The sequence below is a fragment of the Schistocerca americana genome, chromosome X (assembly GCF_021461395.2).
Source record: "Schistocerca americana isolate TAMUIC-IGC-003095 chromosome X, iqSchAmer2.1, whole genome shotgun sequence".
NCBI classification, from domain to species: Eukaryota; Metazoa; Arthropoda; class Insecta; order Orthoptera; family Acrididae; genus Schistocerca; species Schistocerca americana.
Window position 1 is genome coordinate 742,750,179 of NC_060130.1, and position 25,401 is coordinate 742,775,579.

Below are 25,401 nucleotides of genomic sequence, written 5' to 3' on the forward strand. Positions count from 1 at the left end.
TGTGCACATTCACCGAAACATATGTCATAGAGCTGATTCACTTGATTACTATATTAATGTAACTGAGTTTTGTCTGTTCTGTCTGACAGATGGAGTTTAGTAACAGAGCTCAAAGGTCAGATAGCCTCCATCAGAGAGCTGCCAATCAGGCTCTTTAACGTGCCAGGTTTGATGCCACCAGCCCATCCATGGAAACTCATGAATGTGGCGGACCTCCACTACGTCACCATTACTTGGCCTAACTGCAGACTTGTCTGCCTGTAAGAATGTTGTGATTGAATTAGCTGGTTGCTACTACAGGGCACTTCACAGTGTACAATGGCTTCGGGCATGGCCACCTCAACAGAACCAGGTACGAAGACTCTGTGAGTTGACATGAGGTTGTGCCAACTGGAGACGAGGGAGCACATTCCAAATGTATCAGTTAAGTTTTACTGTAATTCATCTCCTTGTTATAACAACCCTCATCTCCTTGTTATAACAACCCTCATCTTCAATGGATTCCACACTACCTATCCTGCTAATCGAACCCGTAATTCCTGGGCAGGATAGTGGTTACGTCATCCTGAATGACCTAAGCAATGCTACCTCATCTCTCAACAACGGATCACAGAAGTAGCCCATTATAAATGCTAATCCCAGATTCATTGTACTCTTACCCATTCATTACTGATAGTCCTCTGGAGCTTAACTGCAATTTCTCCTTCTTTTGAAATTAGCAAAGGATATTCAAAATAATCACTTTTTCAGTTGTGGCTTTTTCATTAGTGAAATAGATCATTACATCATTTTCAATAACAATATGCATGTCACACTAACATGCATGTCTAAAACAATCTACAGCTTATGAAATATTTTCAAAATTAAATAGCTGACTCTGAATTATTTGACATCAGCTGTATTAGATACAGATCTACTACCCAATAGTATCATATGAAATTATGTGCCTGGCTGGGATTCAAACCCAGATTTCCTGGTTATCACAAGCAGTCGCCTTAACCACTTTGAGATCCGTGCATGCTCCCTGGACCAATCCGAACTTCCATATGTCACAATATCTACATTCTTATGTCACAAATTTTCATATGTCACTACCGCATAGTAGATCTATACCTAATACAGCTGATGTCAAGGAATTAAAAGTCAGCAAATTTAATTTTAAAAATATTTCTTACAGCCATGGATCAACAATATTTTTTTTTTCTTTGAAATGTGCATTCAGGTATTACATGCCTAAGTGGGCATATGATAGTAACAACATTGGTCTCAATTCCTTGTTGTCTCATCCCCCATGTTGCAGGAATCCAAGTAATGTTATGAGCAGTAAGTAACCAATTTAGTGGACTACGATAAGGATTTAAACAGGGTGACATATGAAAGTTTGGGTTGGTTCGGGGAGCATTCATGGATGACTGAAGTGGTTAAGGCAATCGCTCGCAATGAGTGGGAAATCTGGGTTCCAGTCCCAGACTGGAAGAAATTTTCATAGGTCACTATTGGGTAGTAGATGTATACCTAACACAGCTGATGTCAAGCAATTCACAGTCAGTGAATTAATTTAAAATCTGTTTATCCTTTCCACAAAAATCATAATTTCCAGAATAAAAATTAATAGATGGCGCTGGTTTGAATAGGAAAATACTCCCAAAGCACATATGAGGGAATGCTTGATAATGTATAAAGGTAGATAAACTCATACCCCTTAAGGATTGTTGGGAAGGCAAGTAGTCAACCATGCATTTCATGAGTTCACTAATATGAAGGCTGCCATTCCATTCATTGGTGCAAGAAGCTTAGTGCCCAAGCAGACAGGGCCACTTAACAGTACACAAGTATGAACAGTCACTGCTGACAACTCTTTTACAAGAGATCTTTTGCTTGAACAAAACTCATTGAATGGTTTAGCAAGTTAACTACGGATCTCAGATGACCTCCTTGCACCATCACATCTGTGATGGTAGGGCATCACCAGATGGCAATGTGACCAGCAACCTTGCCACCGCTAACAGTGTTCTTCACAACTCACTGCACCTGCTTACTCTGCTCAGTTTGTAACCTGCTCATCAGTTATACTCTGTTTTACAACCTTAGTCAAAACACTTGACTTGATTTTACTGAATACAGTGCTAGACTCTCTTCACAATATTTGTCATTTACTTGCCTCACCAATCTTGTACATTTTCTACACAGCTTTTTTTTTTTAATCCTAAGATACTAGCTGCTTGTGCTATCTGACTATCTCACAGTTATGGTGCTATCATGGGATTATCACTATTGCCAAGTACATAGTTAACCTATTCAAATGTGCAACAATGTCACTCTCCCAAAAAGGCTCTCAGTGGCATTTGGCTTTGATGGTTACATCAATATAATTATCAAGCTTCATGAGTCAACCAGTAAATTTGCATCAATGAAAGAAATAATAATAAGAATGGCCTCTGGATTATCAAGATCATTTCCTATTTTAAGTAGAACTGATATTATTATTTGTTCAAAAATGGCTCTGAGCACTATGCGACTCAACTGCTGAGGTCATCAGTCGCCTAGAACTTAGAACTAATTAAACCTAACTAACCTAAGGACATCACACACATCCATGCCCGAGGCAGGATTCGAACCTGCGACCGTAGCGGTCACGCGGTTCCAGACTGAAGCGCCTTTAACCGCACAGCCATTATTATTTGTCTTGCGACTTGGTTGTATATGGTAATAGTTTCTGTCAGTACTTCACAACTACAAAAATGAAAATTGTTTATTTTTCCACTCACACGTCACTGAGCCCAAAAGCTTGAATATTCTATTATGATGTAATACCTGGAGCCATAGGAGATATTTCCTGTTAAGCTATTTGATATTTTGTTTCCTATTATGTAATGACTGTTATGTTAACTGCTGACACATTTACATTTTACACTAGTATTTTTACATATACTACAATGTGTTTTTGTACAATTTTGTGTTTTCCTGCTTTGCACATACACAATGGGTTAAGTCATCAATGACCCATCTAAACTGTTTGTCACATATAAAGACGTAATGATGAACACTTCCCCAGTTGGTCTATCCTCTCATCTAATTTACAATATATGCTGCACATTATCATTTTCAGATCACTAAAATATGTCTACTGCATCTTTTTAATCCTTCAGTCATATTGTTTCCTGCATTACACTGAAATATATCACACTCAGGAATATTTTACGACAGTGAGAAAAAATCAAAACCTGTAACCATCTTGTCATAATTGCAATTCTGAATGTAAATAGTACCATATCTAAATTTCAGGTAGCTGTTACGTATGATACATTCTGTGCAGACAGACTGAGAATACTCTGTGACAGTGCCTGTGTGCTCTCTGTCTCTGTACCGTGCCACACACTCCAGCCATAGCCTACTCTGATAACTGGGGGCAAGAGCTGCATCAGGTGATTGTTTCTGCTTTTGGATCTCCTTAGAAAAATTTATATGCTCGAAAAACTATTGCTGTCACTACTTAACATAATACTTGTCGTATTTGCCTTATGCCACCAATACTGAACACTACAGCAGCTAAGGACTGTCACCATATCCACAATAACATGAAAATTATGCTAAACATTCTATGCACACCTTGAAGCACACATAACATACAGGTGCAGAAGAATGACACTACTGGCTGAAGTGTCGCATGGAACGCTGACCTTCCCATTATGTATTGTCCCTGATGCACCTCCTTATGTGCACACCACTATGGATCTGGGCCAAATCCTTTAACGATGAAAACACAAGTACATTAATTTTAATTTCATGTTACCTGCACTAAACAGCATACATTCTTTTTTGCCTGTTTCCATGTCACACACAGTTTCTGTGGAAGTTAATTTTTTCAGAAATTAAAAAAAAATAATAACAATTAAACTAAACTAAACTTTGCCTGAACAGGCCATGAAGGACCAATGGTACCAACCAGTTGCCATGTCATCCTCAGCCCAAAGGCGTCATGGTATGCGGATATGGAGGGTCTTGTGGTCAGCACACTGCTCTCCCGGCCATACATCAGTTTATGAGACCAGAACCGCCACTTCTCAATCAAGTAGCTCCTCAGATTGCCTCACAAGGGCTGAGTGCACCCCACTTGCCAACAGCGCTCGGCAGACCAGATGGTCACCCACCCAAGTGCTAGCCCAGTCTGACTGTGCTTAACGATGGTGATCCTGATGGGAACTGGAGTTACCACTGCAGAAAGGCCATTGGCTTATTCAGAATGAAGCAGTGGAAATTACTGGAAGAAACTGCAGTTTCATTCTCTGTCAACTAAAAAATTTCAAGATTGGATAACTAAACAATTCTCAAAGTTAAAATGGTTGTTTTGATGCTTTAGGTATTCTACATACTCTCCTCCCACTTGAGTACAGTGTACAGAATGTTCCTATAACCATGTGAAACTCTTAGAGAAGTCCTTCTCTGGGGTGCTGTTCAACCTGTGCAGCACATTGGCAGGAATGTCAGTGATGTCATCAGAGTGTTGACCATCACATGAATTTCTGCACTTTTGTCATTTTGTGGTATTTACATTTGTACTGATAATACTACATCTCATCACCTATAATGATTTTTTCCAGAAAAGAATTGTCTGCAGTTTGAATTTCAATCATGTCATGGCAGGCATTCATGTGTTGCTTTTGTTTGAGAGTCAAGATGTGCAGAACCAACTTTGCACACAATTTTCTCTTCTTAAGAAATTCTGGAGAATGTATTGAACACTTGATTTAGAGATGCTATTAGACAGCTATTTGTGACATGTTGACACACTACAGCCACATGTCCACTACTTAATACTGCTTCCTCACAACTGACTGGTCAAAAACACATTTGTTAGTTCAGATATTAGTTTAAGCTGACGTAGCTTATATGCCAGGAATAAAATAAGTCTCAGCACTTTTTGGATGGATGGTGTATATTTTGTGATAAAATTATCACATACTGGTTAAGATCACAACTGTCTCAGCAGCAGTAGCTGCTACAACAAACACACGGGCAACATGTGATGTGCATGCAAGAAATTTTTTCCACTCATTATAACTTCTTCTATTGCTGTTTTCTTCTAAATCTTGTTGTTGTGTGGGTGGCCACTGCATTTCTTATTTTTCTCTTCTTTTCTCCAAAATTCCCAGCAATATTAGAAACTGTTCTGTATTTCATTTGAAAAGTTCCATTTATCTGCCTAAACCATCATTCTATAGATCATTTTTGCTGTTTTTGTGAGTAAATCCCTCCTTGTCTTCCCCTGGACTGTCATGCTCACAATCAATCCTCCATGAATTCACTGATCTTTTTCTGCAATGGGTTGATATCACACTAAAAGACTGTACAAAATTAGGCAGACAAGAGTTCCAACTAAAACAACACTACCTCTAAAAATATAATGCAGATGTGCTGGTATCAAAACTGTAGCCTCATGCCCCACAAACAAAAAATTCTACTAACAGTGAAAATATTGTGATAAGTTTTCTAACCTCCTCTGGGCATAGTTCATGTGTGCAGCTTTGGAAGTGTCCACAAATAAGAGGAAAGGCCACAATGTATCGATTTTGTGCGGGGAACTCCAAACACATATGAAATTGATCTTCAAAGATTTTGCTGTAGAAACTGAAACAAGAAATAATATTTAGTAACTTTAAAGCACACACATGAAACATAAAGAACAATACAATTTACTATGACTATTTATGGGACTATTTATTAATATCACCACTGCATATTAAGCTGGCACAATAGCAGAGATCTGAGACTTGCCCTGTTGAAAGGGCTTTAACATTTCATGTAGGAATTACTTACACTCTGTTTTAACATTATTTATTTTAATGCCATCATATTTTATAAGGTGTCAATGTTTACTTTCAATATGCTTGAAAAAGACAAAATGTTGAAATTGGAACTGGAATGTTTTCAACAGCCATAAGTAGAATAAGTAATAATTACATAATGGCTGTGGACCAAGTTCTCATCAAAATTTTGGGTCTGAAAATACACTCCTGGAAATGGAAAAAAGAACACATTGACACCGGTGTGTCAGACCCACCATACTTGCTCCGGATACTGCGAGAGGGCTGTACAAGCAATGATACCACGCACGGCACAGCGGACACACCAGGAACCGCGGTGTTGGCCGTCGAATGGCGCTAGCTGCGCAGCATTTGTGCACCGCCGCCGTCAGTGTCAGACAGTTTGCCGTGGCATACGGAGCTCCATCGCAGTCTTTAACACTGGTAGCATGCTGCGACAGCGTGGACGTGAACCGTATGTGCAGTTGACGGACTTTGAGCGAGGGCGTATAGTGGGCATGCGGGAGGCCGGGTGGACGTACCGCCGAATTGCTCAACACGTGGGGCGTGAGGTCTCCACAGTACATCGATGTTGTCGCCAGTGGTCGGCGGAAGGTGCACGTGCCCGTCGACCTGGGACCGGACTGCAGCGACGCACGGATGCACGCCAAGACCGTAGGATCCTACGCAGTGCCGTGGGGGACCGCACCGCCACTTCCCAGCAAATTAGGGACACTGTTCCTCCTGGGGTATCGGCGAGGACCATTCGCAACCGTCTCCATGAAGCTGGGCTACGGTCCCGCACACCGTTAGGCCGTCTTCCGCTCACGCCCCAACAGCTTGCAGCCCGCCTCCAGTGGTGTCGCGACAGGCGTGAATGGAGGGACGAATGGAGACGTGTCGTCTTCAGCGATGAGAGTCGCTTCTGCCTTGGTGCCAATGATGGTCGTATGCGTGTTTGGCGCCGTGCAGGTGAGCGCCACAATCAGGACTGCATACGACCGAGGCACACAGGGCCAACACCCGGCATCATGGTGTGGGGAGCGATCTCCTACACTGGCCGTACACCACTGGTGATCGTCGAGGGGACACTGAATAGTGCACGGTACATCCAAACCGTCATCGAACCCATCGTTCTACCATTCCAAGACCGGCAAGGGAACTTGCTGTTCCAACAGGACAATGCACGTCCGCATGTATCCTGTGCCACCCAACGTGCTCTAGAAGGTGTAAGTCAACTACCCTGGCCAGCAAGATCTCCGGATCTGTCCCCCATTGAGCATGTTTGGGACTGGATGAAGCGTCGTCTCACGCGGTCTGCACGTCCAGCACGAACGCTGGTCCAACTGAGGCACCAGGTGGAAATGGCATGGCAAGCCGTTCCACAGGACTACATCCAGCATCTCTACGATCGTCTCCATGGGAGAATAGCAGCCTGCATTGCTGCGAAAGGTGGATATACACTGCACTAGTGCCAACATTGTGCATGCTCTGTTGCCTGTGTCTATGTGCCTGTGGTTCTGTCAGTGTGATCATGTGATGTATCTGACCCCAGGAATGTGTCAATAAAGTTTCCCCTTCCTGGGACAATGAATTCACGGTGTTCTTATTTCAATTTCCAGGAGTGTATGTTGACATCACATGCAATCTGTATCCACTCTTTTTAGTTCCATTTGCCTCATGGTTTATTTGTGCCTACTATGGAAGTATGGAAGTTGTAGGGCAACTTGCTCTGATTTCATACTTATTTATAGTTTACCACTCTAACTGGAGCTCACACTATGACCTGTCCCCATATTCTCAACACTTTTGGTACCATACAGTGATGCTAAATAACAACATATATCACATATGATCAGTATGAGAAATTTTATTAGTTGTGTTCTGTATGAGTCAGAACTTTTAATTATTTTTGAGCAGTGTGGATTTTAAGCAATGAAAAAAAAAAAAACACGCAAAATTGGGGCAAATGAGAAAACCACATATGGTTGGTTGTCATTCACCCAGATCTAATTGCAAAACTGAGGCACAAAGGAAGGAAAAAAGTAAATACTAAGACAGAAAAATGAACATATGTCATAATCATGGCCTTGACTTGAGAAATCTTACAGCTGAAGAAACAAATCACAGAAGTGTATGCTTACATAAAGTGAACCAAACATGATCTCACAGCGATGGCAATAAATGAAATAAACTGGTTATTCTCTCTACCACAATTTGTTGAGCCTTTTAATGCCATTTGCAAGACTTGGCATCTGTACTTAGTGCACTGCTTTGCCATGTCTCTTGCCATGCACTGGCTGCTAAATACTTCTGATGTATTAATCATTTCTCATTTTTTTAATCATTCCAGGCTTCAGACTGGCAGTGGGAGAGTTAAAGAGTATTTATTTGCAATATTTACTGCAGTCTAGAACAAATCGCAAAGCATAAAAACAGAATCGACAGAAATCGCAGGATGTAGAGTGCAATGTCATCTGTTGAATTTGCAGCAAATCACAAAGCTTGGTGTGAGTACCCCAAAAGCACTAACACAAAACTATCTACAAAGTTGCATACTATACATTGAAATGCTTTTTTTTATTACAGAAAATGACACTGTGTGGCGAGATACCACTAGTGATGCTCCAATTAGACAGGCATCATATTCCACCACAGCTAAATGACAAATAAAATATGTTTCAACAACTGCTGTGGTAGCCCACTGTACTAAGAGTGTTAAATATATGTGCCACAGTCGCAAACCATTAAACTACACAAAATTTCAATGAAACTTATTCTTCGAAGAATTCTCAAATGTTAGTCTGAAAAATTCTTGGACTGGATTTGGAAACAAATCAATTTTTCCACTTTAATTTCCACACAATTAATTGCGAAAGCTAGTAATTCTTTTATGAAATGTTTCTATGGACAGCTTCAATCTTACACATACTGTACTTTAAATGATTTAATGGGTTATGAGTGTAACATTACATATTAGGTTCCCAATGCTCACCCAATTTTGTAACGGTGATGGTTTTATTGTGCCAGACTTCACTGTTTATTACTGGACTGTCATCCATCCTGTTGCTCTCTACAGCACCAAGCGTTGGCCAGCTACAAAATGGGATGAACAACGATTGGGGGTCATGGAGACTAAGATGCCAAGATGACCAGGTAGCATCACTGGACTGGATCATATCTCAAATGACACTATTAGTGAACATTTCAGGGTCACACCAATCCAGAAGAAAATGTGAGAAAGCTGTTATATTTTGCTGCTTGCAAAAGATGACACCATTGGAAAGACTGCATACACAGTGGAAGTCGCAGGGAAGAGACCCAAGGGTCAGCCTAGACAACAATGGGCTGAAACACTGTAAAATAACCTGAAGGCTGTAAATCTTCATACAGACATGATTCATGACCTAGCAAAATGGAGACAGGGAATCCACTCAGTGGACCCTGCCACCAGGTGGGACAAACCCTATTGAAAATGAAGAAGAAGGATTCACTGTTTAGGGTATCTCTGGCCTGCAATCTGTAAGTGAAGTCTGCTTGTTTATTACCCTCTTTTTAGGATAGCTCTGGTCTGAAATCTGCAAGAGAAGCCTGTTTCCTTTAATATCCTCTTCTTCTGTAAAGTTTGGAAGGAAGGAGATGAGGTACTGGCAAAAGTAAAGCTGTGAGGACGGGGCGTGACTTGTGCTTGGGTAGCTCAGATGGTAGACCACTTGCCCGCGAAAGGCAAAGGTCCCGAGTTCGAGTCTTGGCCCGGCACACAGTTTTAATCTGCCAGGAAGTTTCATATCAGCGCACACTCCGCTGCAGAGTGAAAATCTCATTCTGGATCTATCACAGGCATGTACGATAGGGTCCATGTCTGGAGAACATGCTGGCTACTCTAGTCAAGCGATGTCATTATCCTGAAGCAAGTCATTCGTAAGATGTGCATGATGGGGGCACGAACTGTCATCCATGGAGACGAATGCCTTACCAATATGCTACCAACATGGTTGCACTATCAGTCGGAGGATGGCATTCACATATTGTACAGCCATTACGGCGCCTTCCATGACCACCAGCAGCGTATGTCGGCCCCACATTATGCCACCCCAAAACAGCAGGGAACCTCCATCTTGCCGCATTCGCTGGACAGTGTGTCTAGGGCGTTCAACCTGACTGGGTTGCCTCCAAACACGTCTCTGACAGTTGTCTGGTTGAAGGCATATGCGACACTCATCGGTGAAGAGAATGTGATGCCAATCCTGAGCGGTGCATTCGGCATGTTGTTGGGCCCATCTGTACCATGCTGCATGATGTGGTTGCACAGATGAACCTCACCATGGACATCGGGAGTGAAGTTGTGCATCATGGTGCCTATTATGCACAGTTTGAGTCATAACACGTCATCCTGTGGCTGCACGAAAAGCATTATTCAACATTTTTATGTTGCTGTCAGGGTTCCTCTGAACCATAATCCATAGGTAGTGGTCATCCACTGCAGTAGCAGCCCTTGTGTGGCCTGAGCAAGGCACATCATCGACAGTTCCTGTTTCTCCGTATTTCCTCCACGTCCAAACAACATCGCCTTGGTTGACTTCGAGACGCCTGGGCACTTCCCTTGTTGAAAGCCCTTCCTGGCACAAAGTAACAATGCAGACATGATCAAACCGCGGTATTGACTGTCTAGGCATGGCTGAACTACAGACAACACGGGCCATGTACCTCCTTCCTGTTGGAATGACTCTAACTGATCAGCTGTTGGACCCCCTCTGTCTAATAGGCGTTGTTCATACATGATTGTTTACATCTTTGAGTGGGTTCAGTGACATCTATGAACAGTCGAAGGGACTGTGTCTGTGATACAATATCCACAGTCAACATCTATCGTCAGGAGTTCTGGGAACAGGGATGATGCAAAACTTTTTTGATGTGTGTATTAAAAGCAAACTAAAACATCAAGGAATGTGACGTTTCCATGAAGCAGCTGGGAATACACCAGTGTTTTCAAGAAAAGTCAGTTGAAAGTTAGCAAGAACTGGACTGAAGAAAGGGAGGAGACACACAGAAAATGAACACAAAAATACTAGGTGTGAGTTAAGACTCAAGGAAAGACATAGGTGAAACAATGTCATCCACTGCTGGCAGAAATGATAGAAGAATATCATGCCCAACATGGGTATCATGTACAATGCCTATAAAATGTTAGCATTACTTTACACATGGGGTAACTTGAAAAATATAAACATGTAAATATATGGTAGAACAAACTGCTAATGTTAACTTCAGTAAAAGACCAATAACACTAATTCCATGGGCTCTTGCACTCTGCAGTGTACACTGACACAGTTCCCACAAACCCATACCATTGGCATATGACAGAACTTCTGGTGATCTGATAGGTCAAAGATAAGAAGAAAAATAGAAAACAGATAAAAATAGCAATGCACAAACAGAAAATGAAATTTCTTATGGTCCAACAAGCAATTTCAGAAGGGCAAATCTTCTGGATTAAATCCTGAAGTGATAGCCAGTATAGTTTGTTGGCTGCTTTTCAGAATTTTCATTAGTTATCAATACCCATCGTTACAATATAACCAAAATATGACTAGCTTTCCAAATGAAACTTTCTCTGTGATAGAGTATGCATGAAGTCATCCTCTGTGAAGGATAAAAACTGGGTGCAGGAATGATATTTGGAACCATAACTTTCCCTTTGACAGCCAACCATGTCTTACAAAATGACTTGCAGATTCAAACTACTAGTATCCTTCTCCTACTTATACAAATATCACCAAGACTCCCTCCTGCAATACTCTGGTACTTCACCAATGAACACATCCCCCCCCCCCCTCTTTTCCCCAGGAAAAGATATCCCTGAGTGAAGTCCAGGCCATTGCTATCTCATTCCTTGCTATTCCCTTTCCCCATGGATCCTACTTCTGAAAGACGTGCACATAGACCCTCTGTAAAAAGGCAGGCTGAAACTCTACACTGAATTATGAGGCATGTAGATGGATCATGCATGAATGGTAAATATCTGGGTTCAATTTGAAGTTTTATACAGAGTTTTCATTTTTCACACAAATTAAATGTGACAAACGGGATTCAACAAAAATATTACACAGCAACTAGTATGAATTTAGGTAATTCCTCATTCAGACTGATATGCTTCTTCACCACATTTATAAAGGACCAACCCATTTCATTCACAAATTCAAGACTGTGCAAATAAAGAAAGCATGTTACTCGCATAGTCCAGGTCAGCGTGTGGGGGCTTTAAGCAATGCAAAGAATATCCTTGTGTTACTTCATGGGACAGCACACAGTCCCAGCCAGGAGGCAGCATTGACCACAGCAGACAGATAATGCCTGCCTAACTTGTATGAATGAAACATTCTTTGCTCACTTCGGCACAGCAGGTGGTTGACGCGCTACACTGCATGAGGGAGCGAGCAGGCCACATCACCTGTGCAATATCTTCCGTTTCCAAGAAAACATCAACAATCCATGCTCTACGACATCAATACAAAGTCTGGGCCAACAGCACCTCTCAACAACTGCAAATGAGGTCCCAAGATCTCATCATGATACCTGGTAGCAGTTAGACTTTGCTGATTTACCCGTACAATTTCATGAAGAGGTGTTCATCAAGTGGTCAACATAATCCCTGCCCACACAACAAGGATCCTCCTAAATATCAGTCTCTTTCCACAATATTTGGGTCCCAAAATCATGTTCCATGTTCCCTCCATATGCGAATCCATTGAGAATCACTCTCCAGACTAAATTGGGACTCATCTGTGAAAACAACATTGGCGCACTGTTCAATCACCCAGGTAGCTTGTTGAAAACTCCACTCTACAAATTCCCTTCTGTGAAGACGCATCAGAGGTAGACACACAGCAGGTGTCCAACAATAAAGGCCACTCTGCTGAAGCCTTCTGCACACCATTTGCCCTGATATAACACGTCCAGTGGATGCTGGCGAGCTCACATGCCAGTTGTCATGCAGAACTAAGGTGGTACTGTCATGCTCTCGCAGCCAAATAATGGTCCTCTCTTTTGAAGTCACATGTGGTTGGCCCTGCCCTGATCTTCAGTATACAGTTTTGGTCTCCACACACTGTAGCCACATCCAAGAAACAACAGAATGATTCACACTAAGCCATTGGACCACATCATTTTGCGACTGTCCGGCTTCCTTTCTATCTCTGGCCCTTCGCAGCAGAGAGTCTGGTAGGCATCTTCTCTGTGTCATATCGTACTGCCTGCAACTGTCTGAACAGTGATTGTGGATGTGAGACTACCTGGCAAACACTATCCCGTTTGATAGGTGCCCTGACGTCATCGTTGGCATGGTTGTCCATTGACTGGAATGCCATCTTCCATGCAGAACATAATCATATGAACAACTGTTGACAATTTGTATGATTAGATCATGAATTAGACACAGGACAGGGAAATAGTGGTTTGTTGCTTCAATTTTGGCCACCAGTATAGATTGTATGTAGCACACTCACTTCTTTTCTTGTACACAAATAATACAGCCAGAGTGAAATATTCATAACATCCATTATGTCCCATAAATGTTTCGAGATATCAAAATGAGTTTTCGGTAAATTATAGTAGGGGACTATTTTCCCATATGGTTAACATGCATAGCTAGAAATTTCTTGTCTACTGTGATATACGAGTAACTATAGATTTTTTTTCAATTAAATAACATAATTTTTTTGAGGGTCATTGATAGCTAATGAAATGAGAATTAGTGTGGGTTTGAAACAGCATAAGTGAAGAAATTACATCTTTATTTTCATATCTAGAATAAGCTTTTTCATAAGCTATTGAGCTGATCAGTCCTCATTTCCTTATTTAATAATACACTATTTCAAGATTTTTTCATGAATGTATCTGTTAGTGAGGTGAAGCTGTGTAAACTCTGCTGTGTTTCAACATCTCAAACCGTTTAAGGTACAAGTGATGTTACGACAATTTCACTCTGGCTGCATCATTTGCATGGAAGAACAGGAGTTAGTGCACCACATACAATCCACTTTCTCGAGACTGGAAGTATATATAGATGTCCGCTCATGTTTAAAGAAAAATTCAATATCTTAATTACATTTCATACGCAGCAACGTATGACTTAACATGTACTGAAAGTTAAGTCATAATGACTCCTATTTTTCACTGCAATCTATCTGAATTTCATGTAGTGTGACATTTAATTACGAAATATCGCAATAGCTATGTCCATAAACTAAATGCTGTTCACTGTGAATATGACAAATGAGACTACCGCATGGGAAAGAATATACACTCCTGGAAATGGAAAAAAGAACACATTGACACCGGTGTGTCAGACCCACCATACTTGCTCCGGACACTGCGAGAGGGCTGTACAAGCAATGGTCACACGCACGGCACAGCGGACATACCAGGAACCGCGGTGTTGGCCGTCGAATGGCGCTAGCTGCGCAGCATTTGTGCACCGCCGCCGTCAGTGTCAGCCAGTTTGCAGTGGCATACGGAGCTCCATCGCAGTCTTTAACACTGGTAGCATGCCGCGACAGCGTGGACGTGAACCGTATGTGCAGTTGACGGACTTTGAGCGAGGGCGTATAGTGGGCATGCGGGAGGCCGGGTGGACGTACCGCCGAATTGCTCAACACGTGGGGCGTGAGGTCTCCACAGTACATCGATGTTGTCGCCAGTGGTCGGCGGAAGGTGCACGTGCCCGTTGACCTGGGACCGGACCGCAGCGACGCACGGATGCACGCCAAGACCGTAGGATCCTACGCAGTGCCGTAGGGGACCGCACCGTCACTTCCCAGCAAATTAGGGACACTGTTGCTCCTGGGGTATCGGCGAGGACCATTCGCAACCGTCTCCATGAAGCTGGGCTACGGTCCCGCACACCGTTAGGCCGTCTTCCGCTCACGCCCCAACATCGTGCAGCCCGCCTCCAGTGGTGTCGCGACAGGCGTGAATGGAGGGACGAATGGAGACGTGTCGTCTTCAGCGATGAGAGTCGCTTCTGCCTTGGTGCCAATGATGGTCGTATGCGTGTTTGGCGCCGTGCAGGTGAGCGCCACAATCAGGACTGCATACGACCGAGGCACACAGGGCCAACACCCGGCATCATGGTGTGGGGAGCGATCTCCTACACTGGCCGTACTCCACTGGTGATCGTCGAGGGGACACTGAATAGTGCACGGTACATCCAAACCGTCATCGAACCCATCGTTCTACCATTCCTAGACCGGCATGGGAACTTGCTGTTCCAACAGGACAATGCACGTCCGCATGTATCCCGTGCCACCCAACGTTCTCTAGAAGGTGTAAGTCAACTACCCTGGCCAGCAAGATCTCCGGATCTGTCCCCCATTGAGCATGTTTGGGACTGGATGAAGCGTCGTCTCACGCGGTCTGCACGTCCAGCACGAACGCTGGTCCAACTGAGGCGCCAGGTGGAAATGGCATGGCCAGCCGTTCCACAGGACTACATCCAGCATCTCTACGATCGTCTCCATGGGAGAATAGCAGCCTGCATTGCTGCGAAAGGTGGATATACACTGTACTAGTGCCGACATTGTGCATGCTCTGTTGCCTGTGTCTATGTGCCTGTGGTTCTGTCAGTGTGATCATGTGATGTATCTGACCCCAGGAATGTGTCAATAAAGTTTCCCCTTCCTGGGACAATGAATTCACGGTGTTCTTATTTCAATTTCCAGGAGTGTATCTATTTTTTAAGAACAGTTTCTTCAATGTCATGTGAGAAAGCTTGCAGGGCAGCCAGAGTGCACATGATGTTCTACTGACACTGGCACTTCTGCATCCTGACTAGTGGGCAAACCATTGTTTACTGTGTTCACCTTCGAGCACACATAACTGCATTTGGTCATACATGGAGTCGGCACAAAGACCAGCAGCTTCCTCTGTGTTCTCAGACTAACAGTAGGTTCCAATATGAAATACGCATAAGCCAATGTACCAGGAAACAACAGTAAACATTTGGCAAGAGACTGCTAATATCTCATGCAAAACTGGCAGATGCTAACTTACTTCAAGCGGAAAGGTAAATTTTTATGAACAGTATGGCTTATCACTCTTGCAAAAACTAGTTCTATTATGGAATTGATATATTTTCCATTTCACCACACACAGAAGTAATATATATTTTTGAGCAGCATCTAACTACTGCCAGCCTAATTTATTTTTTACAGCAAAAATTGAAAAAAAAAGAAGAGTACTATGTTCCCTGGATGAGGAGGTTATCAGGTAACCCAGTAGCACGCAGCCATGTCCTACCAGCATTTGAGCCAGAACAATTTGTGACATGGCACACAAGCTAGCTAAAAGAGAGCACCATGCACCAGATTATGGATTATGACACTTTGGTGAGCTACAAAAGCTACACTACACCTTGAAGCAGAATGTATACAATAAAACAATCATTCAGAAAATCATAAAACGTGGTATAAAATCGAATGAGACAATGAAGAAGAAGAAGAAGAAGAAGAATCACAAATCCCTCAATTGTCATCATTCCAAGCCATATAAGCTGTAGGTGGGATTCTCTGCCAAGTGGCAACATGTTAGTCTTCCACAGAAGCAACCAAATTTGAGATATGGTGGAGCCACTACAGCAGTTGATAACAGTTGAAAATAAGTTTATGAATATGTGACTATACACTGGTCTACGTCAGTGATACAGAACAACCTAAGAACACATTCCCGGCAGAGGATGAGCTTTACATACAGATTGGTCAATGTAACAAACTGGTGAGAAACAGCACACAGCTCATACAATTTATAGTAATGAACGAGATCAGAATATTCACAAAAAATCCAGAAAAGTTCACCAACCAACATTTACTAACTGCCATCTTGTCCGGCAGCAATTGCACTAACAGCCTACCAAGTTCCTAAATATATTTATACATATACTGTGGTAAGCACATCATTAGAGGGAAAAGGAACACTGTCTGGGCCAGTGCTCCATTAGAAAGCATATAGTGTTGTGCTACTGCTGGTGGGCTCATGGAACAGGTTTACCTTTCTTTTTTTTTTACCCCATTCAGCATTTTTTCGGTATCTGAAACACTTTCAGTCATTTACAGTAAATTCACACAACACAAATTCATTCCCTGCGACACACAAAGCAAATTCATTTTTACAAGTGTACATGACATTTTCAAATTCCACTATCTGCCAGAATTTGAACCTATAAGCTAAAATTAGTCAACCCAATATTTTTTTGAGAACTGGAGTTAAATAACAACAACACAAAGAGGACAGATTGCTACTCACTATATTCAGAAGGTGCTGAAGGGTGACACACACATCGAAAAAAGACTGCTAGATATTAATTAGCTACTGGAAGAAGTTCTCCATCAGAAATAGACAGAAGATAAAAAAAAATCTACTCACCAAGGAGCGGCAGGAGAACAAATGTATAAAAGGTATTACATATGCAAGCTTTTGGAGCCAGTTGCTCCTTTTTCTGGTGGAAGGGTTGAAGGGGAAGGGAGACGGGTGAACGAAAAAGACTGGTGAGATTTAGGAGAACACTGGGTCAGGGGAGACTTACTGGATGGGATGAGAAGGAAAGATAAATTGTTGGGGACTGAACGGGCAAGATTTGAATATTTGAGAACTTAAAGATGGAAGATAGACTAATATGCTAGACAGATATTACTGCTAAAACATTGTGCATGAGTTAATAAGAGCAAAAAGCTACTTGCATTTTATGTGACAGAGGGGAGAGGAGGACGGTGAAAAACAGACAGGTCAGAAAATGAAAGATGTAGAAAACTAAAGCAGAATGATAGAGGAATAGTTACCGTGAAAAAATACTGAGACCAAAGAAATTAATTTAAACTAAGGCCATGTGGGTGGCAAGAACCAAGGGCATGTTGTAGTGTTAGTTCCAAACTATGGAGTTCTGAGAAACTGGTGTCTGGCAGAGGAATCCAGATGGCACGTGTGGTGAAACAGGCACCATGGTCATGACTGTCATGTTGTAGAGCATGTTCTGCAACAGGATATTGTGTGTTACCAGTATACACCCTCTGCCTATGCCCATTCATCATAACTGATAACATAGCAGTTGGTATATTATGACGTGTCATTTAACAGGTGGCTCTCCCTTTGATAGTATATGTTTTGCCAGTTACAGGGCTGGTATATGTGGTGGTAGGAGTGTGCATAGGGCAAGTCTTGCAGCAGTGATGGACACAGTGGTAGGAGTCATTGGGTACAGAGAAGGGTGCAGAAGGAGCACAGGGTCTGACAAGGCTACTGTGGAGATCAGGAGGGTGACAAAAAGCTATTCTACATGTGGTGGGCAAAATCTCTGACTACATGGATCTCATTTCAGGGCATGATTTTAGAAAGTCATGGCCTTGTCAAAGTAGCAGATTAAAACATTCAAGACCAGGATAATACCGAGTGACAAGTGGTGTACTCCTAAGCCATTTTTTGGAGGGATCATCAGTACCAACATTGGATGTGATGGCCCAGGAAATCTGCTTTTGAACTAGGCTGGTGGGGTGACTACATCCAGTGAAGGCTGAGGTGAGAATGGTGGTGAATTGCTGTATGGAGTCAGGATCTGAACAAATGCATTTGCCTCGAATGACAAGGCTGTATGGAAGGGAATGTTTGACATGGAAAGGATGGCAACTGTCAAAATGTAAGTACTGTTGTTTGTTAGTAGGTTCAATGATACTGTGGTTTGTTGGTAGGTTTAATGTGAACAGAAGTGCGTAGCTGGCATTGAGTGAGGATAAGTTCGGCATCAGGGAAAGCAGCATAGGATTCAGAATAGGACCATGTGAAATTTAATTGGGAGAACGTATCGAGAGATTCCAGGAATTTTAACGGGTCAGCCTCACCATGAGTCCATATGGCAAAGATGTCACAATGTATCTAAACCAAACCAGAAGTTGAAGGCTTATGGATCCCAAGAAAGCCCCCTCCAAGCAACCCATGAAAAGGCTGGCATAGGAAGGAGCCACCATGGTTCTATGGCCATACCCCTGATCTGCTTGTATGCTGCCCCTCAAAGGTGAAGTAGTAGTTGGTATGCATAAAGTTGATTATGGTTAGCAGGAAGGATGTCATAGGTCTGGAATGAAGTGGGCACTGACAGAGGAAACGTTCAGCACTAAATAGATCATGTACATGGGGTATGTTGGTATACAGGGAGGTGGCATCAATGGTGGTAGGAGTGGGACGGGCACAGATTTCAGACAATCTAGGAAATTCTTGATGCAATAATTTACCAACAGCCGTATGTATTGTAGAAATTTATTTTATTTTATAAACTTCTATGTGCTACCAGTTTCGGCATTAGATTGATGCCATCTTCAGGCCTCACTCGTCATAGTCGTAAAATCGCTATACACAGAAGGAGCCATATAACTGGATCCGTGAATCAATCGTTCTGTAACAGCTCTTGGTAACCAGGCAACACAAAATGATTCGTATCTTTAATATAGAAGGGAAATCTCTGTACTATGGGTTGCAAGTGTTGATCAACTAAGACAGATAAACATTTGGTGAGTGCTTTGAAGCCAGCCACTATAGGATGGCCAGTATGATTAGGCTTGCGGATCTTAGGAAGAAGGTAAAAGGTGAAGGTACATGGTTTGGATGGGGGTAAGGAGTTCTATGGATTGAGATGTTAGCAACGGCGATGAGCCTGAGGTTTCAAGGAGGGACTGCAGGTCAGTTTGTATCACAGGGATGTGTTCTTGATGGCAGATGCTGTAGGTCGATGTGTCAGACAGCTGGCGCAGACCTTCACAAACATACTCTTGTCAGTTAAGTACCACAGTGGTAGATCCTTTGTCTGTTGGGAGGATAATGATGGATCCATCAGCTTTTAGCGAACACAGATCATGGAGTTCTGCAGAGGACAGATTAGGGACATGTTGTAGGGACCTGAGGAAGGGCCGTGAAGCAGTGCTGGATGTGAGGATTCTTGGAAGTTTTGTAAGGGATGATTTTGAGGTAGTGGTGATGGATCAAGATGGGATCGTGGTCAGAAGTGTTCAAGACAGGGATCAGTGTCAGGTTTATTGCCGGAAAGGTTTTGGAATTAGGTTGCAAAATGATACTTCCAGCTGACAATATGTGTGAAGGAAAGTGGATTCTCACCAAAAGCCAGCTACACATTTCTGTTCACATTAAATCTACAAACAAACAAGAGTACTTACATTTTGACAGTTGCCATCCTTTCCATGTCAAATGTACCCTCCCATACAGCCTTGGCATTTGAGGAACATGTATTTGTTCAGATGCAGAATCTTTAGAGCAATATACCACCATTCTCACTTCAGCCTTCACTGGCCGTAATTACCCACCAGCTAGATTAAAAGTAGATTTCAAGGGCCATCACATCCAATCCTGGTACTGCCGATCCCTCCAAAATCCAACTTAGGAATACACCTCTTGTCATTCAGTACTAATCTCCACAATATCCTGGTTTTATTTTCTTTTATTTACACGTCAAGTTCAGTAAGATCAAATTGAAGAGCAAATCTCCAAGGTCATGGAACGTGTCAGTACATGAAATTATATACTAGCAACACACAATATACTGTTGCAGAGCATGCACTACAACATGACAGTCATGATCCGTGCCTGTTTCACCACATGTGAAATCTGTGTTCTTCCCCCAGGCACCAGTTTCTTAGAACTCCGCAAGTGGGAACTGGGACAACAACATGTTGGTTCTTGCCACCCACCTGGCCTTAATTTATGTTAATTTCTTTGGTCTCAACATTTCTTCACAGTAACTATTCCCTTCTTCACTCCATTTTATTTTTCTATGTCTTCATTTTTCTCACATGTCCGTTTTTTGCCATCCCCTTTCCACCGCTGTCACATACATTGCTTTTCGATCTTATTAACTCATGCACAATGTTTTAGCAGTACTCTCTCAAATCTTGCCCAGTCCAGTCCCCAACAATCAATCTTTCATTCTCGTCCTGTCCGTTAAGTCTCCTTTGACCTTTCTGAACTCTAAACCTTTTCCTAAACCTCAGCAGTCCTTTTCCTTCGCCCTTCTTCTTCCCCCTTCAACCCTTCACACATATATATTCACTGTCATCTCTGGCTGCTATGGCCTGACTGCGATTCTGTATCAGGTATGCAATGATCTTTGCTGGGGCTGGTAGTGGTGGTACAGAAGAAGCATGAAGAAGGGACGGGGAGGAACAGCAGAGTAAGGGTGGGGGAAGATGCTAGTGCTGCTTGTGGGAGTGTGCAGGGACATGGACAGGACAAGATAGGATAGCAGGCTTCTAGGTGCAGCATCAGAAGGCTGCGCTGGAAGGGGCGCGTTAAAGGGGAGATGAGGGAAGTAAAGAATTTTGGGGGGGGGGGGGGGCAGCTGGCAGGATAGAAGGTCAGTCTGATAGCTAATAACATCTAGCAGTCTTTTTCAGTGTGCCTTTCTGCCATTCAACAGCCCCTCTATATGGTGAGTAACAATTATCCTTTGAATGTTTCATTATTCCACCCCGACTATTTCACTGTTTCTAACTGGTATTAAATGTTCTTCTTCTCACTAATTAAATGGAGTCCTGTCTACAGTGTTAGTTCACATAAATTACTCTTCGTTGCGACTCGACGATCATTCAAAGTGCCGCTGTGCAATTACGCGCCTCCTCTACGTGCAGCGCTGTCTGCCAGCCATGCAGCAGCCGCGCCACCTAAGCAGCCAGCCGAGCAGCAGCCACTAGACTAGGACTCAGTGCTCATTCGAATGCTAACGTGTACACATGTCTTACTTGTCGACTTACTCTGTGACTTATATGTGTTGTTGTGTCGTTCCAAAATATATGTGTTAAACTTGAAGTTCTAACAATTGGCGACGAGGTACTGGATTTTTCCTTTTCACCGTTGACTCACAGGGCTCCATGGCTACTGTCGAGCAACTATTGCAAAATCTCCTTGAACAGCAAATGCTTCTAACAGCGGCGATTCGCGATTTCGTCGCGGCGTCAAATGCGGGGCGTTTCTCGTCGTTGGCTATACCTCCTTTTCCTCCTTACGACGAGATGGCGGAAGACTGGTCTGATTATGAAAAACGTCTTCGACAGCACTTCTTGGCATTTCATGTCACGGACGAACAACCATGTAAGTCTCTGTTCCTTTCCTGGATTTCACCTCAAATGTATCGGTTGTTGTTGCAATTGGCTCCTTTGAAGGATCCTGCGTCTTTGTCCTTTGCTGAAATGTGCTCACTTCTGTCTGTCTATTTTCAAAACCAAACGCATGTGGTAGCCTCTCGTGTTGCCTTTTATCGTTGTCAAAAAACAACCAAATCAATCCTATCGCGCTTTGGCTGCTGAACTTCACGGCCTCAGTCGGAAGTGTCAATTTGTTACTGACGTTCACAATGAATCCTATGCCGATTCCATGGTACGGGATGCTATTATCCGGTCGGCGCCCGACAAAGAAGTTCGGCAACGTGCCCTTCAGTTGGCGAATCTGACTCTAGATGAAGTTCTCTCCATTGTGCAGTCTTTTGAAATTTCTCGTGCCGTTAGGGCGCAAATAGAGGCATAGGGTGATGTCGGGGAAATACAACCTCTGTGCGCTGTTGACGACGAGTGCGGCGCGTCCCCGCCAGCCGATGTGGCCGCAGTGCGCTCCCACGCGCAGCCTCGGCCTAGCCGTAAACAACCCGCTAAGAAACTGCAGCAAAACCCCCGGCAACTTCCTTCATGTCCGTGGTGTTTTACGAAACATTCACTCGAGGATTGTCCCCAACGTTGGGCTGTGTGTCACAATTGCAAAAAGAAAGGTCATGTGTCTTCCGTTTGCAAATCCGACCGCATACATGATGTTCATGAACATGACGCTGATTCTGATTCTGTGTTGTCTGTCAATTGCACTTCTTCCCTTTCAGGGAAGTTATTCCTCACTGTCCAAATCCTTGGTCGAGATGTTCGCATGCAAGTGGATACCAGTTCTGCTGCCACTATAATTAATTCTCAGGCGTATCTTTAATTCTCAGATGTATCTTCAGCTGGGTTCTCCACTCCTGTCCCCTGTCACTCGGCAATTACGGACATACAATAAACAGAAGATTTCTCTCTTGGGACAATTTAATGCTGAAGTATCTTACAAATCCGTCGTTCGCACTGTTCCCATATTTGTGGTCGACCAGAGCAACGCAGAAAATCTTTTTGGTTTCGATGCCTTTCGCGTTTTTGGGTTCTCCATAGATGACTCTGTCAATATTGTCTCTGACGCTATTCCTTATGCTCAACTGGATTCCTTGTCGACGACATTTTCGTCCCTTTTTTCTCCTGGATTAGGCCGTGCAAACGACTTTGAAGCTCATATCACGCTCAAACCCACTGCTCGGCATAAGTTTTTTCGGGCTCGGCCCATTCCTGTGGCCCTTCGTGATCTGGTAAAACGGGAGTTGGATCATCTCACTGCTTCAGGGGTCTTGCTTGCTGTCACTTCCAGTGAGTGGTCCTCTCCTGTCGTTGTAGTTGCTCAGCCAAATGGTGATATTCGTCTCTGTGGCGATTTCAAAGCCACTGTAAATGCTCAATGCCCCATCGACACTTACCCTATGCCCCATCCTGAAGAACTGTTCACTAAACTTGCTGGAGGCCAGTATTTTTCTAAAATTGACCTGTCAGAAGCTTATCATCAATTTCCTCTCGACGCTGCTTCCCGGCAGTTTCTCGTCCTTAACACGCCTTTCGGCCTCTATCAATTTCAATGCTTGCCATTCGGAGTTGCTAGCGCCCCTGCTCTCTTTCAGCAATTCTTGGAACAATTATTGCTCCCTGTCCCTGGGTGTATCAATTACATGGACGACATTGTTGTCACTGGCTCCACCACTGAAGAACATCTTCAAAATCTCCGCACACTTTTTCATGTCTTACAGACTGCCGGTCTTAAGTGTAATCTTCAGAAATCACAATTTTTTCAGGCATCTATCACGTACTTGGGGTTTCAACTCTCTCGGGATGGTATTCGTCCGCTTCAATAAACTGTCGCTGCGATCGATGCCCTTCCTCACCCTACATCTGTTAAGGAACTGCAGGCCTTCTTGGGGAAAATAGCATACTATCACAAGTTTTTACCATCTGCGGCTTTGGTGGCTCAGCCATTGCATTGCCTGTTGCATAAAAACGTGCCTTTTCACTGGTCCGCGTCATGTGAAGCGGCTTTCCAGAAGTTGAAGACTATGCTGAAACAGGCCCCGTGCCTGGCTACTTATCGACCTGGCCAACACCTTGTTCTTGCCACAGACGCCTCTCAATACGGGGTCGGTGCAGTCCTTGCGCACCGTTTTTCTGACGGTTCGGAACAACCCGTTGCTTATGCCTCCAAAACACTCACGGATGCCCTACAAAAGTATTCTCAAATTGAGAAAGAAGCTTTGGCCATCATTTATGCTCTTCATAAGTTCGGTGTTTTTCTCTATGGCTCAAAATTTCATCTTGTTACGGATCACAAACCACTTGTTTCCTTGTTTCATCCATCAACGTCACTTCCCGACAAGGCTGCACACCGCCTCCAGCGTTGGGCTCTTTACTTGTCCCGTTTCAATTATGAGATTCATTTCCGGCCAACGGCTCAACATGCAAATGCTGATGCTCTGTCTCGCCTTCCCATGGGTCCTGATCAGGCATTCGATAGGGACGAACTTTTGTGTTTCCATCTGGATGTTGCCGAGCAACGGGTTGTGGACGGGTTCCCCATCACTGGGGACAGGCTGGCGGCTGCTACGGGTTCTGACCCTACCCTCTTCCGGGTTTTACGCTGTATTCAGAAGGGTTGGCCAGATCGCCCGTCCGCTAAGACTTCTGATCCATTGCGGAACTACTACACTTTGTGCTACCGCCTCACGACTAGGGATGGTGTTATCCTCCTCTCCACTGACAATGCTTCGCCGCGTGTTGTGGTACCTGCGTCTTTGCGTGCTTTGGTCTTGCGCCTCCTTCACCAAGGGCACTGGGGTGTGTCTCGCACAAAATCTCTGGCGCGCCGTCATGTGTACTGGCCTGGCATCGACCCTGAAATAGCACACATGGTCGCTGCCTGCGGCCCTTGTGCATCACAGGCCGCTGCCCCGAAGTCATCTTTGTCACCGTGGCCCTCGCCTGAGAAGCCCTGGGAGCGCATTCATGCTGACTTTGCGGGACCCTTTTTAGGTACTTATTGGCTCCTCGTAATTCACGCCTACTCTAACTTTCCTTTCATTGTCCGTTGCACGTCGCCTATCACCGCGGCAACTACCAGTGCTCTTGCCCGCATTTTTTCTTTGGAAGGTCTCCCCTCTACTCTTGTTACTGATAATAGTCCGCAATTTGCCTCTTCCGAATTTGCGGATTTTTGTGTTTGTCACGGCGTTACGCATGTCACGGCCCCGCCGTTCCATCCACAATCCAACGGTGAGGCTGAACGACTGGTCCGCACATTTAAGGCTCAGATGTGGAAACTTCTGACTTCTTCTGCTGCTGATGATGCGCTTCTCCAGTTTCTGGCGTCTTACCGTTTCACCCCCATGGGCGACCACAGCCCAGCTGAGCTCTTACATGGCCGACAGCCCCGCACGCTACTTCAT

The 25,401-nt window shown here is 43.7% G+C and overlaps 1 protein-coding gene across 2 annotated transcripts in view; it reads right to left on the bottom strand.

Moving 5' to 3' along the window:
• The window catches only part of LOC124555789 (membrane-associated protein Hem-like), a 160,333-nt gene that overhangs the window by 70,921 nt on the left and 64,011 nt on the right, over positions 1–25,401 (bottom strand). For both annotated transcript variants that reach the window (XM_047129850.1, XM_047129849.1), the window contains one exon: positions 5,496–5,628. In XM_047129850.1, the coding sequence (XP_046985806.1) occupies positions 5,496–5,628 (133 nt within the window). The remainder of the gene's footprint in view (positions 1–5,495; positions 5,629–25,401) is intronic.